General features: G+C 46.0%; 1 protein-coding gene across 2 annotated transcripts in view; it reads left to right on the plus strand.

Moving 5' to 3' along the window:
- LOC137299891 (NGFI-A-binding protein 1-like) overlaps positions 1-22,179 on the plus strand; it is a 53,455-nt gene that overhangs the window by 28,448 nt on the left and 2,828 nt on the right. The window contains exons 3-7 of one of the 2 annotated variants that reach the window (XM_067968869.1): positions 764-897; positions 6,081-6,201; positions 10,684-10,803; positions 13,702-13,879; positions 21,660-21,875. In XM_067968869.1, the coding sequence (XP_067824970.1) occupies positions 764-897; positions 6,081-6,201; positions 10,684-10,803; positions 13,702-13,879; positions 21,660-21,875 (769 nt within the window). The remainder of the gene's footprint in view (positions 1-763; positions 898-6,080; positions 6,202-10,683; positions 10,804-13,701; positions 13,880-21,659; positions 21,876-22,179) is intronic. The other variant, XM_067968870.1, reaches the window with a different exon arrangement.

A 22,179-nucleotide genomic window follows, 5' to 3' on the forward strand; every position in this document is an offset into this window, starting at 1 on the left:
TTGGACATTTTGTCTCTGGGCCTTTACCCTGCTTTGTTGAGGCTGTGATGAAGCTTTTTGCAATGGTCAAGGAGTAACAATAATGTGGGAAATTATCTGCTAACTCTTGTATCCTAGGCTCATACACGAAGAATAGCCACTTCAGTGAGGTATTGGAGAGTGTCCTGCACCAATGGAGTTAGACCCCAACAGGACTCAGAGGGTCGAATTTGACTTTGCACGATAGTGTAAAACAGGTGATGGCGAGTCGGTGGCCCGTTTTACATCTCTCCCGATTTTTATTTCCATGGAAGTCAACGGGAGAGATGTAAAATGGGCTGTCGACTCCCTAACACCCGTTTTACACTATCGCACAAAGTCAAGATCTGCCTCAACGTCTTTAAAGGGAGGTGGGAGAATAAAAATACGACGGGCGCATAGACCTGTCGGAAAGTATGATCCTCTCTGTGGAAAGGCACCAGCATTTTACACCGAGCTTTTCCGTGATGGCACAGGCTAGATTGGAATCCCGGGAGCTAGCCAGTGTCCTACCCCAGAGTGCAGAATGGTGTGCCATTGAGTGTTATTGTATCACTGTGGTCCTCCACACTCGTCATTGTCCGAGTGACGACCCAGGTTTAACGAGAGGTCTGACGCCAGGTCATCGACCTGAAACGTTAACTCTGTTTCTTTCTCCACAGATGCAGCCCGACCTGCTGAGTGTTTCCAGCATTTTCTGTTGTTGTTTACCCAGGTTTAACCGTTTGATTTGTTTTCTCGGCAGGTAATGGTTAACGAAGCGGCTGCCCAGCTCTGTATGATTGACAGCACTCTGCTGGCCAGGCGGGATGAGCTTTTCCCACTAGCTCGACAAGTGGTCCGAGACTCCGGGTACAAATACAGTCACAGGTATTCCAGGTAGGGAAGGTGGTTTAACCCAGTCAGGCCCCCCAGTCACAAACCACAGAACCTAACAGTACCAGGGCTAACTATTGAAACAAGGCTGTTTGTGGTCAACCCTGAAAGGACTGGACACTAAATACTGTACCAGAATCTGTGTTTGTGGCAACATCTCCAATATCTCACCTACATCAGAGATTAAACTTACCAAACTACTGGATCATAGCAAGAATCTTTTGCAATGTAAAGGTTTAAGAAACAAAGAGCAGAATCAATATAAATATATCACAATGTAAGCAAAACAGAACAGAAATATTGATACAGAATATATAAGCAAAGTTGCAATGTAAATGGGTTGACATGATACTTTTTAAAATTCATTCTGAGGGTACAGGTGTTGCTGGCAAGGCCAACATTTATTGCCCATCGTTGTTGCTCTTGAGAAGGTGGTGGTGGGCCTTTTTCTTGAACCCCTGCAGTCCGTGTGGTGAAGGTGCTCCCACAGTGCTGTTAGGTGGGGAGTTTCAAGATTTTGACCCAACGACCATGAAGGAACAGCCGATATATGTCCGAGTCTGGATGGTACTGTGCCATACAGGCCAGGAATGTCCCAGCTTCTAACCCCGGTCTGTGTTGCATTAGCTGATCTCACCCGGGCACTGTCATTTTGCTGGGCTAAGAAAGGGGCAAAAAAAATGGTCAGGGTTCCTGCTCCTGCTCCTGCTCCTGCTGCTCGTGTGGATGTCAGGGTGAGGACATGGTGTAATGTCCCCCATACTCAATGAAACTTCAGACACAAAAAGGTAAGTTTTCCGACTGCATGCTCCCAGTGCAGACCCTTGCCCCGTGGGGAGTGATTTCTGGGAATTTGTACAGGTGCCCCCCACCCCCAAGATTTATAGTCCATTAAAATGAACAGGTGTAAAGTTGCAGACTGCCCATACGTGATTTCTGATACGTGCTCCTATTGGGGAAGGGAGTTGGGCAATTGGAAAATCGACCCTTAACTCTCCGTGCCTACAGATGATGCATGGTCACTTTGATAAGGGTCTGGAGGGTCACCGTCACCCAGGAAACGGTGTCCTATCCCATAACTCACTCTGCCTAGGACTGGAGAGGAGAACAACAAATAGATTTGTCCAAATAAAATTGAGTCATTTTCAATCTATTCCTTTTCTGTTTTGAAATTGCAGCTCTTTTCCCGGAAAATTCTTTGATCGGTGCTTATTAAATTGAGAAATACGATTGATTCAAATTTGCTAGGCTGTCGGGGCACCCATTTTTATGGGATAGCTGCTTTCTGAAGCTGTTCTCCTGCACTGCTACCAGCCCTGCATAGGTAGACACAGCCCTGTTCATATCGCTGGGCATTCTCTACAGCAACCGAATCACGTGCAGTTATGAGGATTTACTTCAGTTCCAAAATGTGTGCCAATGACTGAGCAAGGTCCGTACACTGTACAGACCAGCAGTGGTGAAACTGTTTTGCAGCCTGTTAGAGGTGGGTGACAGCAGCTCATTACTCACTCCACCAGCAGCTCTGTCTTTTGGCTGCATACGGTGGCATGTTAATCGGCATTTACACGGGAGACACTGCGGTCCGTGGTAGGGTTGAAAAGCACCAACGTTTGAGTGACGCTGATTGTCTCTGATGACGGCAAAAGCATTTAAAGCAAAGTTTTGCATCCATATAGCTCCTTTCACATCCTCAGGACATCCTAAAGTGCTTCACAGCCAGTGATTTATCCCTGAAGTGTCGTCACTGTTATGTAGACAAACACCGCAGCCAATTTGCGCACAGCAAGGTCCCACAAACAGCAGTTAAGTAAGTGACCAGATCAGTGCCGTGAGATCTTTTCCTTCCACCTGAACAGGTAAACGTGGCCTTGGTTTATCAGCACAGTCGATTACCCTGCTAATGCTCATTGTCTGGCCTCATGCATGAAGAATGGTCAGTTGTGTGAAGTACCAAAGGTCAACTGATGCCAATAGCACAGGACCCAGTGAGAGTCAGTGCCTTCAGAAGAGATGGGAGGGAGTAAATGTTTTCAGTTTTCATTTGCTTGCCCTCTGTGTCAGTCTTGGCTCAGTGGGTAGCACTCTCACCTCTGAGTTAGAAGGTCGTGGTTTCAAGCCCCACTCCAGAGACTTGAGCACATAATCTAGGCTGACACTTCGGTGCAGTACTGGGGAGTGCTGCACTGTCAGATGTGCTGCACTGTCAGATGTGCTGTCTTTAGCATGAGACATTAAACCAAGGCCCTGTCTGCCTTCTCAGGTGGACGTAAAAGATCCCAAGGCACTATTTGAAGAACAGCTGGGGAATTCTTATATAGTCATAGAGTCAGAGAAGTTTACAACATGGAAACAGGCCCTTCGGCCCAACATGTCCATGTCGCCCAGTTTATACCACTAAGCTAGTCCCAATTGCCTGCACTTGGCCCATCTTACCCATGTAACTATCCAAATGCGTTTTAAAAGACAAAATTGTACCCGCCTCTACTACTGCCTCTGGCAGCTCGTTCCAGACACTCACCACCCTTTGAGTGAAAAAATTGCCCCGCTGGACCTTTTTGTATCTCTCCCCTCTCACCTTAAATCTATGTCCCCTCGTTATAGACTCCCCTACCTTTGGGAAAAGATTTTGACTATCTACCTTATCTATGCCCCTCATTATTTTATAGACTTCTATAAGATCACCCCTTAACCTCCTACTCTCCAGGGAAAAAAGTCCCAGTCTGTCTAACCTCTCCCTATAAGTCAAACCATCAAGTCCCGGTAGCATCCTAGTAAATCTTTTCTGCACTCTTTCTAGTTTAATAATATCCTTTCTATAATAGGGTGACCAGAACTGTACGCAGTATTCCAAGTGTGGCCTTACTAATGTCCTGTACAACTTCAACAAAACATCCCAACTCCTGTATTCAATGTTCTGACCAATGAAACCAAGCATGCCGAATGCCTTCTTCACCACCCTATCCACCTGTGACTCCACTTTCAAGGAGCTATGAACCTGTACTCCTAGATCTCTTTGTTCTATAACTCTCCCCAACGCCCTACCATTAACGGAGTAGGTCCTGGCCCGATTCGATCTACCAAAATGCATCACCTCACATTTATCTAAATTAAACTCCATCTGCCATTCATCGGCCCACTGGCCCAATTTATCAAGATCCCGTTGCAATCCTAGATAACCTTCTTCACTGTCCACAATGCCACCAATCTTGGTGTCATCTGCAAACTTACTAACCATGCCTCTTAAATTCTCATCCAAATCATTAATATAAATAACAAACAACAGCGGACCCAGCACCGATCCCTGAGGCACACCGCTGGACACAGGCATCCAGTTTAAAAAACAACCCTCCACAACCACCCTCTGTCTTCTGTCGTCAAGCCAATTTTGTATCCAATTGGCTACCTCACCTTGGATCCCGTGAGATTTAACCTTATGTAACAACCTGCCATGCGGTACCTTGTCAAAGGCTTTGCTAAAGTCCATGTAGACCACGTCTACTGCACAGCCCTCATCTATCTTCTTGGTTACCCCTTCAAAAAACTCAATCAAATTCGTAAGACATGATTTTCCTCTCACAAAACCATGCTGACTGTTCCTAATCAGTCCCTGCCTCTCCAAATGCCTGTAGATCCTGTCTCTCAGAATACCCTCCAACAACTTACCCACTACAGATGTCAGGCTCACCGGTCTGTAGTTCCCAGGCTTTTCCCTGCCGCCCTTCTTAAACAAAGGCACAGCATTTGCTACCCTCCAATCTTCAGGCACCTCACCTGTAGCTGTCGATGATTCAAAAATCTTTGCTAGGGGACCCGCAATTTCCTCCCTAACCTCCCATAACGTCCTGGGATACATTTCATCAGGTCCCAGAGATTTATCTACCTTGATGCGCGTTAAGACGTCCAGCACCTCCCTCTCTGTAATATGTACACTCCTCAAGACATCACTATTTATTTCCCCAAGTTCCCTAACATCCATGCCTTTCTCAACCGTAAATACCGATGTGAAATATTCATTCAGGATCTCACCCATTTCTTGTGGTTCCGCACATAGATGACCTTGTTGATCGTTAAGAGGCCCTACTCTCTCCCTAGTTACTCTTTTGCCCTTTATGTACTTGTAGAAGCTCTTTGGATTCTCCTTTGCCTTATCTGCCAAAGCAATCTCATGTCCCCTTTTTGCCCTCCTGATTTCTCTCTTAACTCTACTCCGGCAATCTCTATACTCTTCAAGGGATCCACTTGATCCCAGCTGCCTATGCATGTCATATGCCTCCTTCTTCTTTCTGACTAGGGCCTCAATCTCCCGAGTCATCCAAGGTTCCCTACTTCTACCAGCCTTGCCCTTCACTTTATAAGGAATGTGCTTACCCTGAACCCTGGTTAACACACTTTTGAAAGCCTCCCACTTACCAGACGTCCCTTTGCCTGCCAACAGACTCTCCCAATCAACTTCTGAAAGTTCCTGTCTAATACCATCAAAATTGGCCTTTCCCCAATTTAGAATTTTAACTTTTGGGCCAGACCTATCATTCTCCATAGCTATCTTAAAACTAATGGAATTATGATCACTGGTCCTGGCTAATATTTATCCCTCAACCAACATCACTAAAACAAATTATCGGGTCATTATCTCATTGCTGTTTGTGGGACCTTGCTGTGTGCAAATTGGTGCTGCATTTCCTAATTTACAACAGTGACTACACTTCAAAAAAAGTACTTCATTGGCTGTAAAGTGCTTTGGGACGTCCTGAGGTTGTGAAAGGTGCAATATAAATGCAAGCTCTTTCTTTGTTTCTTCTTTCTTTGGTTTAACACCTCATCCAAATGACAGCAGTTCCGACAATGCAGCACTGCCTGTATTGAAGGGCCAGCCTGGAATATGTGCTCAAGCCTTTGAGTGGCAATGGGGCTTGAACCCACGACATTCAGACTCGGAGGTGAAAGTGCTGAACCAAGCTAACGCTTGCCACTCGTGGGAAAGGTCAAATATAAAGAGAGTGCAGGCTCGGTGAAACCACTTCCTATGAGTTATTCTGCCTCCAACTCTTGGCTTCCAAGAAAGAATTAGTAGCTATCAGTAAAGTCATAACATCACCTGAATATGTTATATGATAGATCCTGAACAAGGAAGTTATTGTTAAATCTTTTCCACAGTGATTAGGATCATCTTTAATATTTTTTAGATCCAAGTTTGTAGATGCACCAATACCTAAAAGGCCAAGGTTGGATCCCAATGGGCAGTATCTGCGTGATGAGGTTCACACTCGGACTGTGCAAGCCGAATTAATGAAACTGAAGAGACAGGTGAGTGTTACTTGCTGCTTGATTTAGAGTATAGGCCTTGGTGTCTCTGGGGCAATAGTGGATAATTCAACCCCTGGTCACTGTCCAGTGACCCCTGCTGGAAAGTCCATGCACGTAGCTGTTGGATGAGAACAGGACCAGGCTCGCCTGTAGCTTGCTGACACTCACTTTCAAGATTTATCCATCAAGAATGGCCACTTTGTGAGAGGTACCGGAGGGTTGACGACGCCTGCGGATCCGAATCCCAAACATGGACCACAACCTTCAGGAGACGACGGGCGATCATTAATATTTTGGAAAAGATTTATTTACACTGCTCAGAGACACAAATTGAGAGGACAAGTTGATAAACCTGTTTTAAAAAAAATGTATGGGATCATAGATTTTATAAATAGGGGCACAACGTACAACGCAAAGAGCTAATGCTAAACCTCTTTGAGTAGACTGCACTTATAATATTTATAATAGAGTTCTGACGAAAGGTCTTCGACCTGAAACGTTAACTCTGTTTCTCTCTCCACAGATGCTGCCTCACTTGCTGAGCTTCTCCGGCATTTTCTGTTTTTATTTCCGATTTCCAGCATCCGCAGTATTTCGCTTTTGACTTAGAATATTATGTCCAGTTTTGGGTGTCCTACTTTAGGAAGGATATCAAGGTCATGGCGAGGATGCAAAAGAGATTTACTAAGGTGATATCAGAGATGAGGACAGATTAGAAAAACTGGAGCTCTTTTCACTGGAATAAAGGTTAAGAGGAGATTGATATAGGAGTTCAAAATTATGAAGGGATTTGATAAGGTAAATAGAGAAAAAACAATTCCACTGTTTAGTGAGTTGGTAACTAGAATCATAGAAGGTTACAGCACGGAAGAAGGCCATTCGGCCCATTGAGTCCACGCCGGCTCTATGCGTGAGCAATCCAGCTAGTCCCACTGCCCCGCCCTATCCCCGTAGCCCTGCACATTTTTTAGTTTTAAGTACTTATCCAGTTCCCTTTTGAAGGCCATGATTGAATCTGCCTCCACCACCCCCTCGGGCAGTGCATTCCAGATCCTATCCACTCGCTGTGTAAAAAAGTTTTTCCTCATGTCACCTTTGGTTCTTTTGCCATTCACCTTAAATCTATGCCCTCTGGTTCTTGACCCTTCCGCCAATGGGAACAGTTTCTCTCTACCTGCTCTGTCTAGATCCTTCTTAGAGGGTTTAAATTTGAGAATGAAGGGAGAGGTTGGGAGAAATGTTTTTACACACGGCGTAGTTAAGACATGGACTGCCCTTCCAGAAACAAGGGTGGAAGCAGAATCCGAAAAGCTTTTGAAAGGGAAGCAGATACGTATTTGGAAAAGAACATTTTAAGGGGGAATGGGGAAAGGGCAGGGGGGGGTGGGACTTACTCAGATCAGCCACAATCTAATAGACTGAAGGGGCTGAATTCCTATGTAATTGGATAGCTCTTTCCGAGAGCACAATGGGCTGAATGGCTTCCTTCTGAGCTGTAATACTCTCTGATTCCTAGCTTCAAAACTGGTTACACGGTAGCAAGAGAAAAAAGCTGGATTTGTTCTGAATTGCTTGGGATCACAGAGGCAGAGGTGATCTCCCAATAGTAGTGTTCCTGGGAGTTTTACTGTGTCGCAGTGTTTTCTCAGTGAAGCTGACTACAGCTGGGAGAGTGAGTTGCACACAAGCCCCCATCAAGGCAGCTCAAGGTTTTTTTGGGGAGGCCTGGGTTGCTCGATTTATTTTATTTTTCCCCCCTCCCCCCATATTCTCTCTGTCCCTGTGGTGGGGTGCCTAGTCTTTACTTGGCATCGACTCTGGTGACACAAAAACATAAGAAATAGGAGCAGGAGTAGGCCAATCGGCCCCTCTGTTATTCAGTAAGATTGTGGCTGGATCTTCGATCTCAACTCCACTTCCCTGCCCTGTCCCCATATCCCTTGATATGGTTAAAATCTGACAGTCACCGTGTGGTAGACAGGCGGGGTAAGTCCCTCATCCCACTGCTCTGTGGCGCCATGCGTTGGAAGTGCCTTTCCACTGCATCATTCAGGAGCATAGCCTGGAATGCTCTCCTCATTACAGCACGTATCCCAAATGGAATATCTGCTGGGGTAAATTCACTGTTTTAGAAAGTTTGTGACCTGAAACGGAAGCTTACGCTAAGTGGCGGACGTCACCACTTTCGAAACGCCATTACAGGACGTCCTACGAGCGTACGAAATTGACGGGTAGGAAAAGCCCAGCTGGAGCAATAAAGCCTTTCCCACACCATGACGGCCAGAACATCATGACTAGAGAGACCCCCAACCCCCCCCGCAACCACAAAAGGACAATTCCTGCCAGAGTTGTCTTCCCCCCCCCCCCAATGGAGATTTACGAAATGCCGCATGCAAGTGCATATTTCTGTAGGTGAGTTGGAGGAGTCTCCGTGTATGTTGCCCCCCCGATCAGGGACAACACGTTATTTTTAGACATTACAGACATTTACTGGGTGTGAAATGGAAAAGAAAATTTGTCGGGCTGTCGATTCGCCATTGCCCGTTTCGCACTTTCGTCGAAGACCAATTTCATCCCCCCCTCCCCGCACCCCCCCCAGTCTCTAACTGGGGGGAAATTGTCCCAGTGTGAGAGACGCAGGAGGTTCAGGGAGAATCCTCGAAATCCGAGGACAGTCGGAGGAGTTGTTCTCCTTTAATCCCCAAGGTGATAAGAAATGACAGTGTGTATGGCTCTGGATATGTGTTAGCTGTGTCCTTGGAACACACTATCATGAGTGTAACTGCTGAGAACAGCAGGAATTATGCTGGAAAGCGTTTTGAATCTAACACTCATTGCACCCGGCCATGGAAGATTGAACATCTCACATCCTAGTTTAGCAGCTAGATATTTGCTTTTTCTTTTAGTTCCCCCCATGCTGCATACAAGAAACAAAGAACTTTCATTTATATAGCACCTTTCACATCCTCAGGATGTCCCAAAGTGCTTCACAGCCAGTGATTTACTTTTGAAGTGCAGATGCTGTTTTGCAGGCAAATCTGGCAGCTGATTTGTACACAGCAAGATCCCATAAACAGCAAATTAGATAGATAACCAGTCAATCTGTTTTGGTGGTATTGGTTGAGGGATGAATGTCGGCCAAGACATTGGGAGACCTCCCCTGCTCTTCTTCATATATCTTTTACACACACTTGAACAGTCAAGACCGGGCCTCGGTTTAACATCTCATCCCAAAGCCAGCACCTCCGACAGTGCAGCACTCCCAACCTCTCCCTTAGCTTTCTTGGTGATGATCTTGAATTAATCCCTCTAGTGGTAAGAATTTTTCCCTATTTACCTTATCAAAACACCTAATAATTTTAAACATCGCTATTATATCTCCTCTGAGCCTTCTCTGTTTTAGTGAAAGGAGCCTCAGTTTCTGTAGTCCCTCCTCAGAATTAAAGCCTCTCATCTCTGGTATCATCCGAGTAAATTCCTTCTGTACCCTGCGCATGGCCGTTGCATCCTTCTTAAAGTACGACACCCAAACTGGACACGATATTGTAACTGAAGTCTAATCAATGATTTGTATGGGTTTAGCATTACCTCTTTGTACTTTGTGTCTCTAATTAGAAAACCTAGGATCCTAATGCTTCATTCACAGCTTCATCAACTTGACCTCCCATTTTAAAAATTGCGCATAAACACTTTGAGCTGACTTCCTCTCTCTTTTTCAGTGGGGATACTTCTGACTTTACACTCAGCACCATTTTGCCAGTTTGGGTGATTACGAGGTGCTGGGGTAATGTTCTGTGGGCACTTGCTGCCCTCTTGTACCTCACTTGAAAGCCCACGGCAGCCAAGCCCAGTCGTGTCCTCCCCTGCCAGTCCCACCCAAGCACCTTTCAGCAAGTGTCACCGGTTAATGATCAGGAGCAGGGACCGTGACCTTTTTCCTTTATTCCCCTCCCCGGACTCAGTCAGGGATGTGGGTCCGGGTTGTAGCTCCCCCCCCCCTCTTTTTTGTCTTGGCTCAGATCAGCTAATTTGGCACAGACACAATGGCCTGCTTGGCTCAGTTGCCCATTTTACCAACTGGACCATCGGGGGCTTCTACTTTGCGATTCTTCAAACGAAATTGGTTGGCTATACGAGCGCAGGACAAAGGTGGCTTAGATACTGATTCATTTCTGTGCGAGTTATTCATTTGGAGATGTGCCCACCAGTCTCGCCGTTACCAACAGGACCCTGTACAAGTTTGGTCACAAGCACCGTCACTCTTGTAGAGATTGATCTGCATGTTGCCAAGTACCAAGGGGACATAAGAACATAAGAAATAGGAGCAGGAGTAGGCCAATCGGCCCCTCGAGCCTGCTCCGCCATTCAATAAGATCATGGCTGATCTCATCCTAGCCTCAAATCTAAATTCATGTCCAATTTCCTGCCCGCTCTCCGTAACCCCTAATTCCCAAATTCACGTATTTTGTCTCTCTCTTACAGGAGCGATTGCTGGAGATCCAAGCCATACTGGCTGGTATTTACCAGAAACAGGAAACCCTAAAATCTAAGATTGTGCACGAAGAGTTTAGCCATAATGTGGCTGAGGTTCATGAACTTCAGGTGAGCTTTTATCCTATGGTGCTGTTTTTAAAAAAAAATGCTTCTGGTGTGCCACAAAACCTTTGGGAACAGCCGGTGGCTTTGAGGTTTATTTACTCTTTCGCAGTGGCTGATGGACCGATGACCTAAAAATACTTTGTCGTCTGGTGGTGTGACCTACAGAGAGGGGGTGAGGGGGAGGAGGGGGGACAGAGATACAAACGGAGGAAAGGAAAGCAAAAATGTCCTTTTCTTCTTAGTCACATCAAAACACTTGGGAATTTTATGTTCTTGTGATTCCCAGATACATTGAGGCTTTCCTGTGAGTCTTGGCTGGCTACCACTGCCTCTCCCCCACCCTCCAACATTCTCCCCAGATAGGGCCCCACCGCCAAGAACTAAATCACTAAAGTAAATTACAAAATGTGGGTCTGTCGGACTAATTTTCCATTTACAACTGATACTTGTGCAGCAGGAGTGCACGCCAAAGGGGGAAGGCTTTCCCCGTGTGAAACGTGCAATAAAATAGCAAGCCCTTTCTTTATAAACGGGTTCACAATTTCACTATCCGTACTACACCAAAGAAATCTTCTCCTACTGTGATTGTAAAATCAAGGCCAGAGATTTACAGTTTTCGTGGAAAAATGGACGGAATCAAGGAACTTTATCCTCAAAAATAACCTAGAAATCCTGGAATCCCATCAAACAACAATGGAATTTAACTTATTTAGTCACTGTCATCAGCGGCCCTGCTAAAGATCCACTAAGTGTGGAAGCTAATCTGTAATAGATTAAGTTTGTTATGTATATAAAGAAAGAAATTACACAGCTCCTTTCATGATCTCCCTAAGCGCTTTACGGCCAATGAAGTACTTTTAATGATGCTGGTTGGCCAGGACACGGGGAGAATTCCCCTGCTCCTTTTCAAGTAGTGGCGTGGGATCTTTTACATCCACCTCAGGGGGCGGGAGGGGCCTCGGTTTAACGAAAGATTGCGCCTCCTGCAGTGCGGCACTCCCTCAGTACCGCACGGAAGTGTCACCTTAGACCACGTGCTCAGGTCCCCAGCGAGAGTGCTACCATGGAGGTGACACTTATGTATAATCACACAATCCTTATTTGGGCATCACCATTCTGCCCTACTTCTAAGTGGTGTTTCGATAGGATGTTCCTATAATAAAACTGCCCGTCACACAGTCATTCCAGAAGCTGCACACTTCTGCCACTAGGTGGAGCTTCTTATGCTCCAGCAGCTGCAGATCCCCACACCTATACCTACAGCATCATAGTATCATCGTATGTTACAGCACAGATGGAGGCCATTCGGCCCGTCGTGCCTGTGCCGGCTCTTTGAAAGAGCTATCTAATTAGTCCCACTCCCCTGCTCTTTCCCCATAGCTCTGCAAATTTTTTCCCTTCAAGTATTTATCCAATATTTATTAACGACTTAGATGAAGGCATAGAAAGTCTCATGTCTAAGTTTGCCGATGACACAAAGATTGGTGGCATTGTAAGCAGTGTAGATGAAAACATAAAATTACAAAGCGATATTGATAGATTAGGTGAATGGGCAAAATTGTGGCAAATGGAATTCAATAAAGACAAATGTGAGGTCATCCACTTTGGATTATAAAAGGATAGAACAGGGTACTTTCTAAATGGTAAAAAGTTAAAAACAGTAGATGTCCAAAGGGACCTAGGGGTACAGGTACATGGATCATTGAAGTGTCATGAACAGGTCCAGAAAATAAAGAATAAGGCTAATGGAATGCTGGCCTTTATATCTAGAGGACTAGAGTACAAGGGGGCAGAAGTTATGCTGCAGCTATACAAAACCCTGGTTAGACCGCACCTGGAGTACTGTGAGCAGTTCTGGGCACCGCGCCTTCGGAAGGACATATTGACCTTGGAGGGAGTGCAGCGTAGGTTTACTAGAATGATACCCGGACTTCAAGGGTTAAGTTACGAGGAGAGATTACACAAATTGGGGTTGTATTCTCTAGAGTTTCGAAGGTTAAGGGGTGATCTGATCGAAGTTTATAAGATATTAAGGGGAATAGATATGGTGGATAGAGAGAAACTATTTCCGCTGGTTGGGGATTCTAGGAGTAGGGGGCACAGTCTAAAAAATTAGAGCCAGACCTTTCAGGAGCGAGATAAGAAAACATTTCTACACACAAAGGGTGGTAGAAGTTTGGAACTCTCTTCCGCAAACGGCAATTGATACTAGCTCAATTGCTAAATTTAAATCTGAGATAGATAGCTTTTTGGCAACCAAAGGTATTAAGGGATATGGGCCAAAGGCGGGTATATGGAGTTAGATCACAGATCAGCCATGATCTTATCAAATGGCGGAGCAGGCACGAGGGGCTGAATGGCTTAGTCCTGTTCCTATGTTCCTAATTCCCTTTTGAAAGTTCTTATTGAATCTGCTTCCACCACCCTTTCAGGCAGTGCATTCCAGATCATTACAACCCTCTGCGTGCACTAATGCATTCTGAGGGAAAGTTGCTTTGCTCTGACTTCGCATGGGCAACATTACGGGAGATGCACTAGTTCATTTAAAATCTGTTGAAACCCAAGTTTAATGTCACCTAACCATCACTTCCTTGTCTTTTTTACTGTTAGAACCTTGTTTGTGCCCTACGGTCTGGGCCTGGGCCTGGGCCCTTCACCTCAGTTTCCCAATTTAAGTTATTTAACGAAATCACCATTGTCAGTGGCCCTGCTTTGGCTGTCTGTTGCTGTAGCAGCAACAAGCTGCTCATACCCTTAATGAACGCCAGTGATACTGCTGTACCATTCCATGGTTCGGGCTCATCCGTACCTCTATCCGCTCTGTCTTCAGTCTGGTTATTTCTGTCTAACTCCCCTGTCTCGTTCTCTTTTTGTTTTGTTATTTCCCGGGGCACCTCTCAGCTGGAGCTGGAGAAGGTCACCACAGAACAGCTCTCCCTGATGCAGGAGCAGAACGACCTCATCAAGAAGCAGAAGCGTTCGGACAAGTATTTCTCGGCGAAGGCTCGCAGCCTCTCCCTGCTCGGGATGCATCACCCGGAAGAGGAGGACGGCGGGATGTCAGAAGGAAGCGGCGACGGTGAGTTAATCACTCCGTCGCTTGATGCCACCCTAAGTCCTTCGAACACTGTGGCAGAATACTTCCAAAACACAAAGAAAACAACACTTTAGCTCAGGGCGGCAGGGTGCTGGAGCTCTAGTGTGCTCTACCACGGTTTGATGGGAAAAGCAGGCCTGTGGCCTGTAATGTCTCACAGAGTGAAACATCCTTCTAAGCTGTACTGTTGTGGAAGGCGCTAAGAACAGAAAGCACTTGCAATTATATAACACCTTTCAAAGTAAGTGAGGTACTTTTGAAGTGTAGTCACAGTTGTAATGAAAGGAAATGTGGCAGCCACATTGCGCAGGGCAGCAATAAGTGACCAGATAATCTGTTTTTAGTGATGTTGGTTGAAGGACAGATGTTAGCCAGGACACGGAGAGACCACCCCAGCTGTTCTTTGAAAAGCGCCATGGGATCTTTTACATCCACATGAGAGGGCAGACGGGGCCTCGGTTTAATGTCTGATCTGAAAGACGGCTCCTCCGGCAGTGCAGCACTCACCTCAGTACCGCACTGAGGTGCCACATTAGGTTATGCGCTCAAGTTTCTAGAGTGGGGCTCGAACCCAAATAAGCACGAGCTAGCCATTTCCCAGGGAGAGGAAGGGAAAATCAGGGACAGCGCTGCACATTGCTGTTGTGTGCCTCCTAGTCGAACGACAGCTCAGGGAGCTTGTCCACCAATATTGGCCTCTTGGCTGGTGTGACTTGTGATGTAGGAAGACAACAGAAAGGAAAATAAATCCTTTTTATGAAAGAAAATCATTTGTGTTTATTCAGTTGGTTGAGCATTGGACTGGAGGGTCAAAGGTTGAATTTTGAATGTGGTGGGGGGGGAGTGGGGGTGGGTTTGGACATGGGGTGGGGGGTGGGGTGGCTCTTTTAATAGCTTAGAGGTGAAGCTATTGTTTGGGTACCTGATTAGGGAGGGAAAGTTGCTCAGGGTTCCTGCTCCTGATTGCTATCCAGCAAGACCCGCTGGTGTGAATGTCTGGTGAGGACAGGATTGGGCTATGATGCCCTTCACAGTTGAATGTCCAGTGAGCACTCAAAGGTAAATTTTATGAATGGGCGCTCCTGGTGCGGAGCCTCGCCCACCGGGAGGAAATATTGGGAAGATGTGGCCCCCACAGTTTTCCATCTGTGCATTTTAACGGATAGAAAATTACACGGAGACTAAGCGCTATTGCCCAATAGGCACTCCCTCCGGTTCAGGATCTGTCCTGGGGGCGCGCGTTCATCACATTTCCCACTGAGTGTCCGACCTCATACGAATAATGACCACCTGGGCTAGGCCCTGGAATGCCAGCCGTCCCCCGGAACTGTACCCCATTAGGAAAGCCAGCACTCTCGGGGGAGAAGATTTATGGAGTAACCTGGGGTTTTCCACTGACACACTTGACAACCCGCGATTTTCCACCAGTCATTTGAACAGATGTAAAATCGAAGGCTGGCGAGTGCAGAAGTATTGAACCCTGGCCAGTATCTGACCCACTGCAGTCCTTTGTGGTTTGTGCCTCCTTCCTCTTTTATCTGATCTCTCATGGCTTTCTTTCTTGACGGAAGGTCATGCAGTGGTTATTGTGTGGATTAAAAGTTTAAAAAGAGTAACTTTTCAATCTTTTCGCCTGTACATTTCCACTCACTATGCATTGCCCCACCCAGTGGTACCATTGAGAACTGGCAAAACTCAATCATTTATCAGGTTAATTGAGTTCAAAGGTCAGTTGAAGTACGGATTCAAACTCATTACCTTGTGGTTTGGAATCCTATATTCTACTGCTGCAGCTCTATGACAATTAAGGCATCAATTATACCACTGAAACCAGACTGTAGAGTATAACGTTCAGACAGCAGCCCTTAGTTATACTGCGGCCTGCACCTCAAGCTGAGCTCAGCAACAGTGGAGCTCTGTGCATGGATACTCACGCGTGCGCAGAAAGCCTTGTCCCCTGGGTGGCTATTTTTTAATATTGGGAGAGTGCAGGTGGGAGCTTCCTTAAAGGAATTGAAAATAAACTGCTTGGGTATCTTTAAAGTGCAATGTTGCAGTGACTCTTTAAATGTAGCTGTGCAGCGGTGTGAATTGGAAGTGTTGTGACACGGCCTATTCAAACTGGCTTCACAACTCTCACTTCAGTGCGTTCGGGAGTCAGATGGGCCGACCTGAACCGCTGAGCTCGACGCCCACTTTTTGCCTCCAAACATTCCCAGACACTCTTCAAATCGACGGGGAAGTGGAGGCGTAACTGAAGCCTCGGAAATGTCTGATGAGATTTTACAGTCTCACCAATTCTACTTTGTTCAGTCGTTTGAAATGAACGGAAGGCTGATTTTGAAGGCACTATACACCAAAAAAATCTACTTATTCTGAAAGTGCCTTGCGCTAAAGGGTTTATTTTTAGTGACTCGTTGCCCAGCAGGTCAAAATAGTTATTAGCCAACGATGGAGTCACATTGGCGGCAAAATATAGGAACATATGAAGATGACGACCCACTGGTCCATCTGGCCTGTCCTGTGTGGTTGTGATTCAGCAAAGCTGTTCACTTTATGCTGAATGTTGCTGCCGTTGAGGCAACTTGGAAGAGTATTTTTTTTTGTTGGCCACCTGAAAGGTTGCTGTTGGACACTGAACTGTTGGATTCTTTCTGCTACGAAGATGATTATCTTGATTATGCTCAAGACATGTGGGCACGGCATGGGTCAGAGGGTCGGACAAGAAGAGAAAAACAGATCATTTTCTTCTGTCAGCGGTTTTACCAATGGAACGGAGCAATTCATTCATTTATTTTCATCCCTGCTAATTTTCTCATCTGCCGATCCCCAGCATTAATCCTTGCTGGAGGATGGTTCCATGAGGACCAGTCACCTAAAGAATCTCCCTCATTCCTCCTCCTCTAAACCTCCTCAGTGGGTGTTGGCTGGCTATTTGACTGTGGAGGGCATCACCAGCAGTCACCTAAAGAACTGCCCTCATTCCTCCTCCTCTAAATCTTGTCAGTGGGTGTTGGCTGGCTCTTTGACTGTGGAGGGCATTACCAGCAGTCACCTAAAGAACTGCCCTCATCCCTCCTCCTCTAAACCTTGTCAGTGGGTGTTGGCTGGCTATTTGACTGTGGAGGGCATCACCATCTTGCTATCTCTTTTCTTCCGCACTTGCATATGTTCAGCTGGGGGAGAGGGCGGGTGGAGTCGCTGGATAGCGATTAAGATTGTCTGATTTTCCCCTTCTCTAACCCAAAGGCAATGAGGTCGACTACAAGAGCCCCATGGTGCCCCTCCGGTAGAGGTTGGCTAACAGCACAGAGCGGGGATCGAGCCGTGGACATTCCTTGAATGGCTCAGCTGCTCATTACCTTAACCAGCTGACTGAGCAGCTGAGACACTCACAGAAAGTCCCAAGTCCAAGAGGCCAAATTGAAAGGAGGAACAGTTACTAATGTAGGAGATGACGACCCCTGCAAAAACATAAGAACATAAGAAATAGGAGCAGGAGTAGGCCAATCGGCCCTTTGAGCCTGCTCCGCCATTCAATAAGATCATGGCTGATCTGATCCTAACCTCAAATCTAAATTCATGTCCAATTTCCTGCCCGCTCCCCGTAACCCCTAATTCCCTTTACTTCTAGGAAACTGTCTATTTCTGTTTTAAACTTATTCAATGATGTAGCTTCCACAGCTTCCTGGGGCAGCAAATTCCACAGACCTACTACCCTCTGAGTGAAGAAGTTTCTCCTCATCTCAGTTTTGAAAGAGCAGCCCCTTATTCTAAGATTATGCCCCCTAGTTCTAGTTTCACCCATCCTTGGGAACATCCTCACCAGAAGCAGGCGGTCTGATGGTGGTTGCTGATTCATGAGCTGGTGCCCACCTGTACGATATTGGAAGGAGTGTTTCCTTTAGGCCATTCAGAACAAATTGATCCATCTCTCCTTTGCTGTTGTAATCGATCTAACAGTAGAGATTTTGTAGTTTTGTTCGTATTATGGTGAGTGCATTTTGTATTTTGTTTTTTGGTGTATTTTGTGCTCCTCAAGATGAGAGAACTTAGTGCTAGGGAATGGAACACTTTGCATTTCAGGGGGCCAGTGTCCGCATCAAGCACTCCAAGGTCAGGTGTGGTAATGGTTAGACTCTCTGTATCCTGCTTGAACAATGTGCCTTAGCCCCCAACCTCAGGAGACATCGTGTGACGTTATTCCACACCAGCCATGAGTGAACTTGCTAATGTGTGCCAACTAGTGCCAAATTAAAGAAAGACTTGCATTTATATAGCGCCTTTCACGACCTCAGGATGTCCCAAGGCGCTTTACAGCCAATGAAGTACTTTTGAAGTGTAGTCACTGTTGTAATGTAGGAAACGGGGCAGCCAATTTGCGCACAGCAAGGTCCCACAAACAGCAATGAGGTAATGACCAGATCATCTGTTTTAGGTGTTGGTTGAGGGATAAATGTTGGCCAGGATACCAGGAGAACTCCCTTGCTCTTCTTCGAATATTATTATCAGGGCAATTTGGTGTTGTAGGCCCATGCCTGCCAGGAACTGAATTGAGAATGCCCAATCTCATTTCACGTAACCAACAGACGGAGGAGACTTTCAATCCCGTTACTGTGGACTGGACGCAAACCACAGTCCCAGAAGTGACAGCCCAGAGACTCATCTACTACACCACTCAGTGGCTGCATTCATTAACACAGACCTTCACACCTCAATAATGAAACTGTAGTGACCAAATAGGGGTCTGAGAAATGTACAAGTTGTGATGTTTTATTTTTAAATGCTATCGCAAAACCTGAGCAACTCTGACAGATTGCTGTGATCCATGTTATAAGCTGCGGCCGCTCTGAATGAACAGGGACTTGGTTGCACAAAGCAAATTCAACAACACCAAACGGTTTGTATCCTTCGGGGTTTTCTCATGGCTCTCAGTCCCTGATAGCCTGGACCACGACATATAGCAGGCACTACTTGTATTATGTAAAAACAGAGAGGGATTTGACTGTAACAGGACATAAAGCCAGAACAGCATCAAAATTGCTTATTGTATATGCTTTAAAAAAATGAACTGATGTTGGAAGGAATGACCTGGGGCTTATGAGTGCTAGCTGTCGCATTACGCTTTGGCTGCTGCTGGTTAACCACAATATCCTGGAAGGGTACCTTATTACATAGAAATTACAGCTCAGAAACAGGCCATTCGGCCCAACTGATCTATGCCAGTGTTTATGCTCCACAGGAGCCTCCTCCCATCCTGCTTCATCTCACCCTATCAACATATCCCTCTATTCCTTTCTCCCTCATGTACTTATCTAGCTTCCCCTTAAAAGTTTTTAATGTAGGCACATGGCAGCTCTTTGATCATGTGGCACCATTTAATAAAAACGGACTTTTGAGGCTTCACCCAGTGTGGAACTGAGCCTACAGACCAGGCAGGTCTCTGCTTCTGTCCCTGGCCTGTGCTGACTCAGCAGATCTCAGCCAGCACGGCAGGAGGGGACGCCGCCACTGGCTTCACTGCTCCTGGGCTATGGGAGGAGAATAATTGGGGCAGGGTTCCCCGCTTCTGATCGCTATCCAGAGACCTCTGCTGGAAAAATCACGTGCACGGGTACTGGGGGAGGAGAGAATCGGACCAGCAACATTGAACAACCTGTCAGTGCTCACTATCCAGCCATGTATTTGGAGAATAGGCATTTGGGCAAGGTACCAAAGGTGGAACATACCCCTGCATGAGTCAACACCTTTAGACAAGGCTGGAGGAGAAATGGAGGGGCCAGAAAAAAGGATGATTTTGCACCATGGAGCATTGGATCGCTTATGGCATTGCCGTTTGTACCAGTGAATATAAAAGCAGACGTAAGCCTATAAAACAGTGAATTGCTACTCGATCCCAGCCACTCGATGGGACTAACTTGCTTTTTAATAAATACTAACACTGCTCTAATGCCACTAGAGGGCTAAGTGAGGAGAGGCAATATAAACTAAATGGTACAATTTTAAAGGGAGTGCAGGAACAGAGAGACCTGGGAGTGTATGTACACAAATCTTTGACGGTAGCAGGACAAGTTGAGAAGGCTGTTAAAAAAGCATACAGGATCCTTGGTTTTATTAATAGAGGCATAGAGTACAAAAGCAAGGAAGTTATGCTAAACCTTTATAAATCAATGGTTAGGCCCCAGCTGGAGTATTATGTTCAGTTCTGGGCACCACACCTGAGGGAGGATGTCAAGGCCTTGGAGAGGGTGCAAAGGAGATTCATTAGAATGGTACCAGGGATGCGGGACTTCAGTTATGTGGCGAGATTAGAGAAGCTGGGGTTGTTCTCCTTTAGAGCAGAGAAGGTTAAGGGGAGATTTAATGGAGGCGTTCAAAATCATGAAGGGTTTTGATCGAGAAAATAAGGAGAAACCTTTTCCAGTGACATAAGGGGCAGTAATCAGAGGACACAGATTTAAGGTAATTGACAAAAGAACCAGAGGGGAGATGAGGAGAAATTTTTTTTATGCAGCGAGTTGTTATGATCTGGAATACGCTGCCTGAAAGGGCGGTGGAAGCAGATTCACTAATAACTTTCAAAAGGGAATTGGATAAATACTTGAAAGCTAAAAATTTGCAGGGTTACGGGGAAAGAGCTGGGGAGTGGGACTAATTGGATAGCTCTTTCAAAGAGCTGGCACAGGCTTGATGGGCCGAATGGCCTCCTTCTGTGCTGTATCATTCTATGATTCTAAAGAACTGAAGTGCTGCTCATAAATCAATATCAGCATCCCGTGAATTTCCAGTCATCACTGCACTGTGCTCACACACATATCAACTCACACATTGACTGCACTTTGGGGCTATCGTGGTAACCCTTATAACTGAAAACCAGTCAATATTCACTTTGACATCCTTGGATTTACAGGACCTTACACCTACACTCTTGCAAGAAGATCAGAGCTTGGATTGGGCAGGGCATTGACCGGAGAGGAGTGTAGCCCCTCCAAACCGTCTCTGCTGCATTCTTCCTGCCACCCAAATGCATCTCCCTCCTATTCCCCATCCTACCCTGTTTCTCCTCTGTGCCTCAACTCCACTCTGCAGCCATTGACGGTTTCTGGTCCCAGGTTCAGTCATGCTTGCTGTCCCTCTTGCTTTGCTCCCCCTGTAGCTGATGGGGGCCCTTTTGCTGGTGGTGTGCAGGCTGGGACACTTTAGCCTCTAACAGAGTTGCTTGCTTTCTTTCGCTGAGCGTGCTTTTTTCTCCGGAGAGAGAGAATGAAAAAGAACGGTACTGAATGCTGGTACGGGCTACTCACACCTGCAGTCAGGCAGGTCAAGGAATGGCATCAAAAGGAAAGAGATGTAAGCATGTGGGATCTCAAACATCTGCTAAATAAGGTATTGCCTTAATTGTACAGCAATGGCCTTGAACTTGTGGTATAGAAACACTTCTTCACTTCTGTAAATAGTTTACTGATATAGTGCTCAACTGCAATCAGTATTAATCTACAGTAAGACATATGTTCCTACACACACACACACCTAACTACACACCTAGTTCCATAAGCACATACAAACATACCCATATATACGTAGCATAAATATGTACAACCCTCAAATCCCATCCACCATAAGTGTTTCAATAGGAGAGCAAATGATCATTATATGAGAATGGTTAGTAAAGTAGGAAAACCAAATGGCATTTGCTTTGTAGTCAAACATTAATGCAAAGTATTGCAGTAGTCATTTTTCTAAAGTTGTCCTTCTGATACAGATGTGTCTGAGGACATGACTTCAAACTCCAGTCTAGCACCATCTCCGTGCCCCTCAGACATTCCCAGCACATTCAGACCGAGCCAGAGCAAAACCAAGCAGATGATTCAGCTGGCGTTGATTGACGAGGGCCTGCGGGTGGCACAGCAGCACGCCTCACCCAGTACCGAGGAGGGGGAGAGGAACAGCCCCAGAATCAAACAGGAGGCTTTTTCTGGTAAATAAACTTTTTATACGCCACAAAGATCTGTGTACTGTAAGTCTGTGTTCTTTCCTTGTTCCAAGGTAATGTAATATAAATGCACGGTCAGATGTCTTGTATGAGAAGTGTTTGAGGGACTTGTTTCACAACTTGGTAGCCAGTGGTTCACATATCAGAATGATTTTTTTTTTTTTTGCAACTTTCTCTCTTCCTCTCCTGAAGGTGCTGATCCATGCTGGGATATGACTCCATTCACCAGTAGCCGTTCTTCACTTGTGAACCCAGGGAGCGAATGTTGCCACTTACAACCAAGCCCAAT

This window comes from Heptranchias perlo, chromosome 30 (assembly GCF_035084215.1).
Source record: "Heptranchias perlo isolate sHepPer1 chromosome 30, sHepPer1.hap1, whole genome shotgun sequence".
In the NCBI taxonomy this organism is placed as follows: domain Eukaryota; kingdom Metazoa; phylum Chordata; class Chondrichthyes; order Hexanchiformes; family Hexanchidae; genus Heptranchias; species Heptranchias perlo.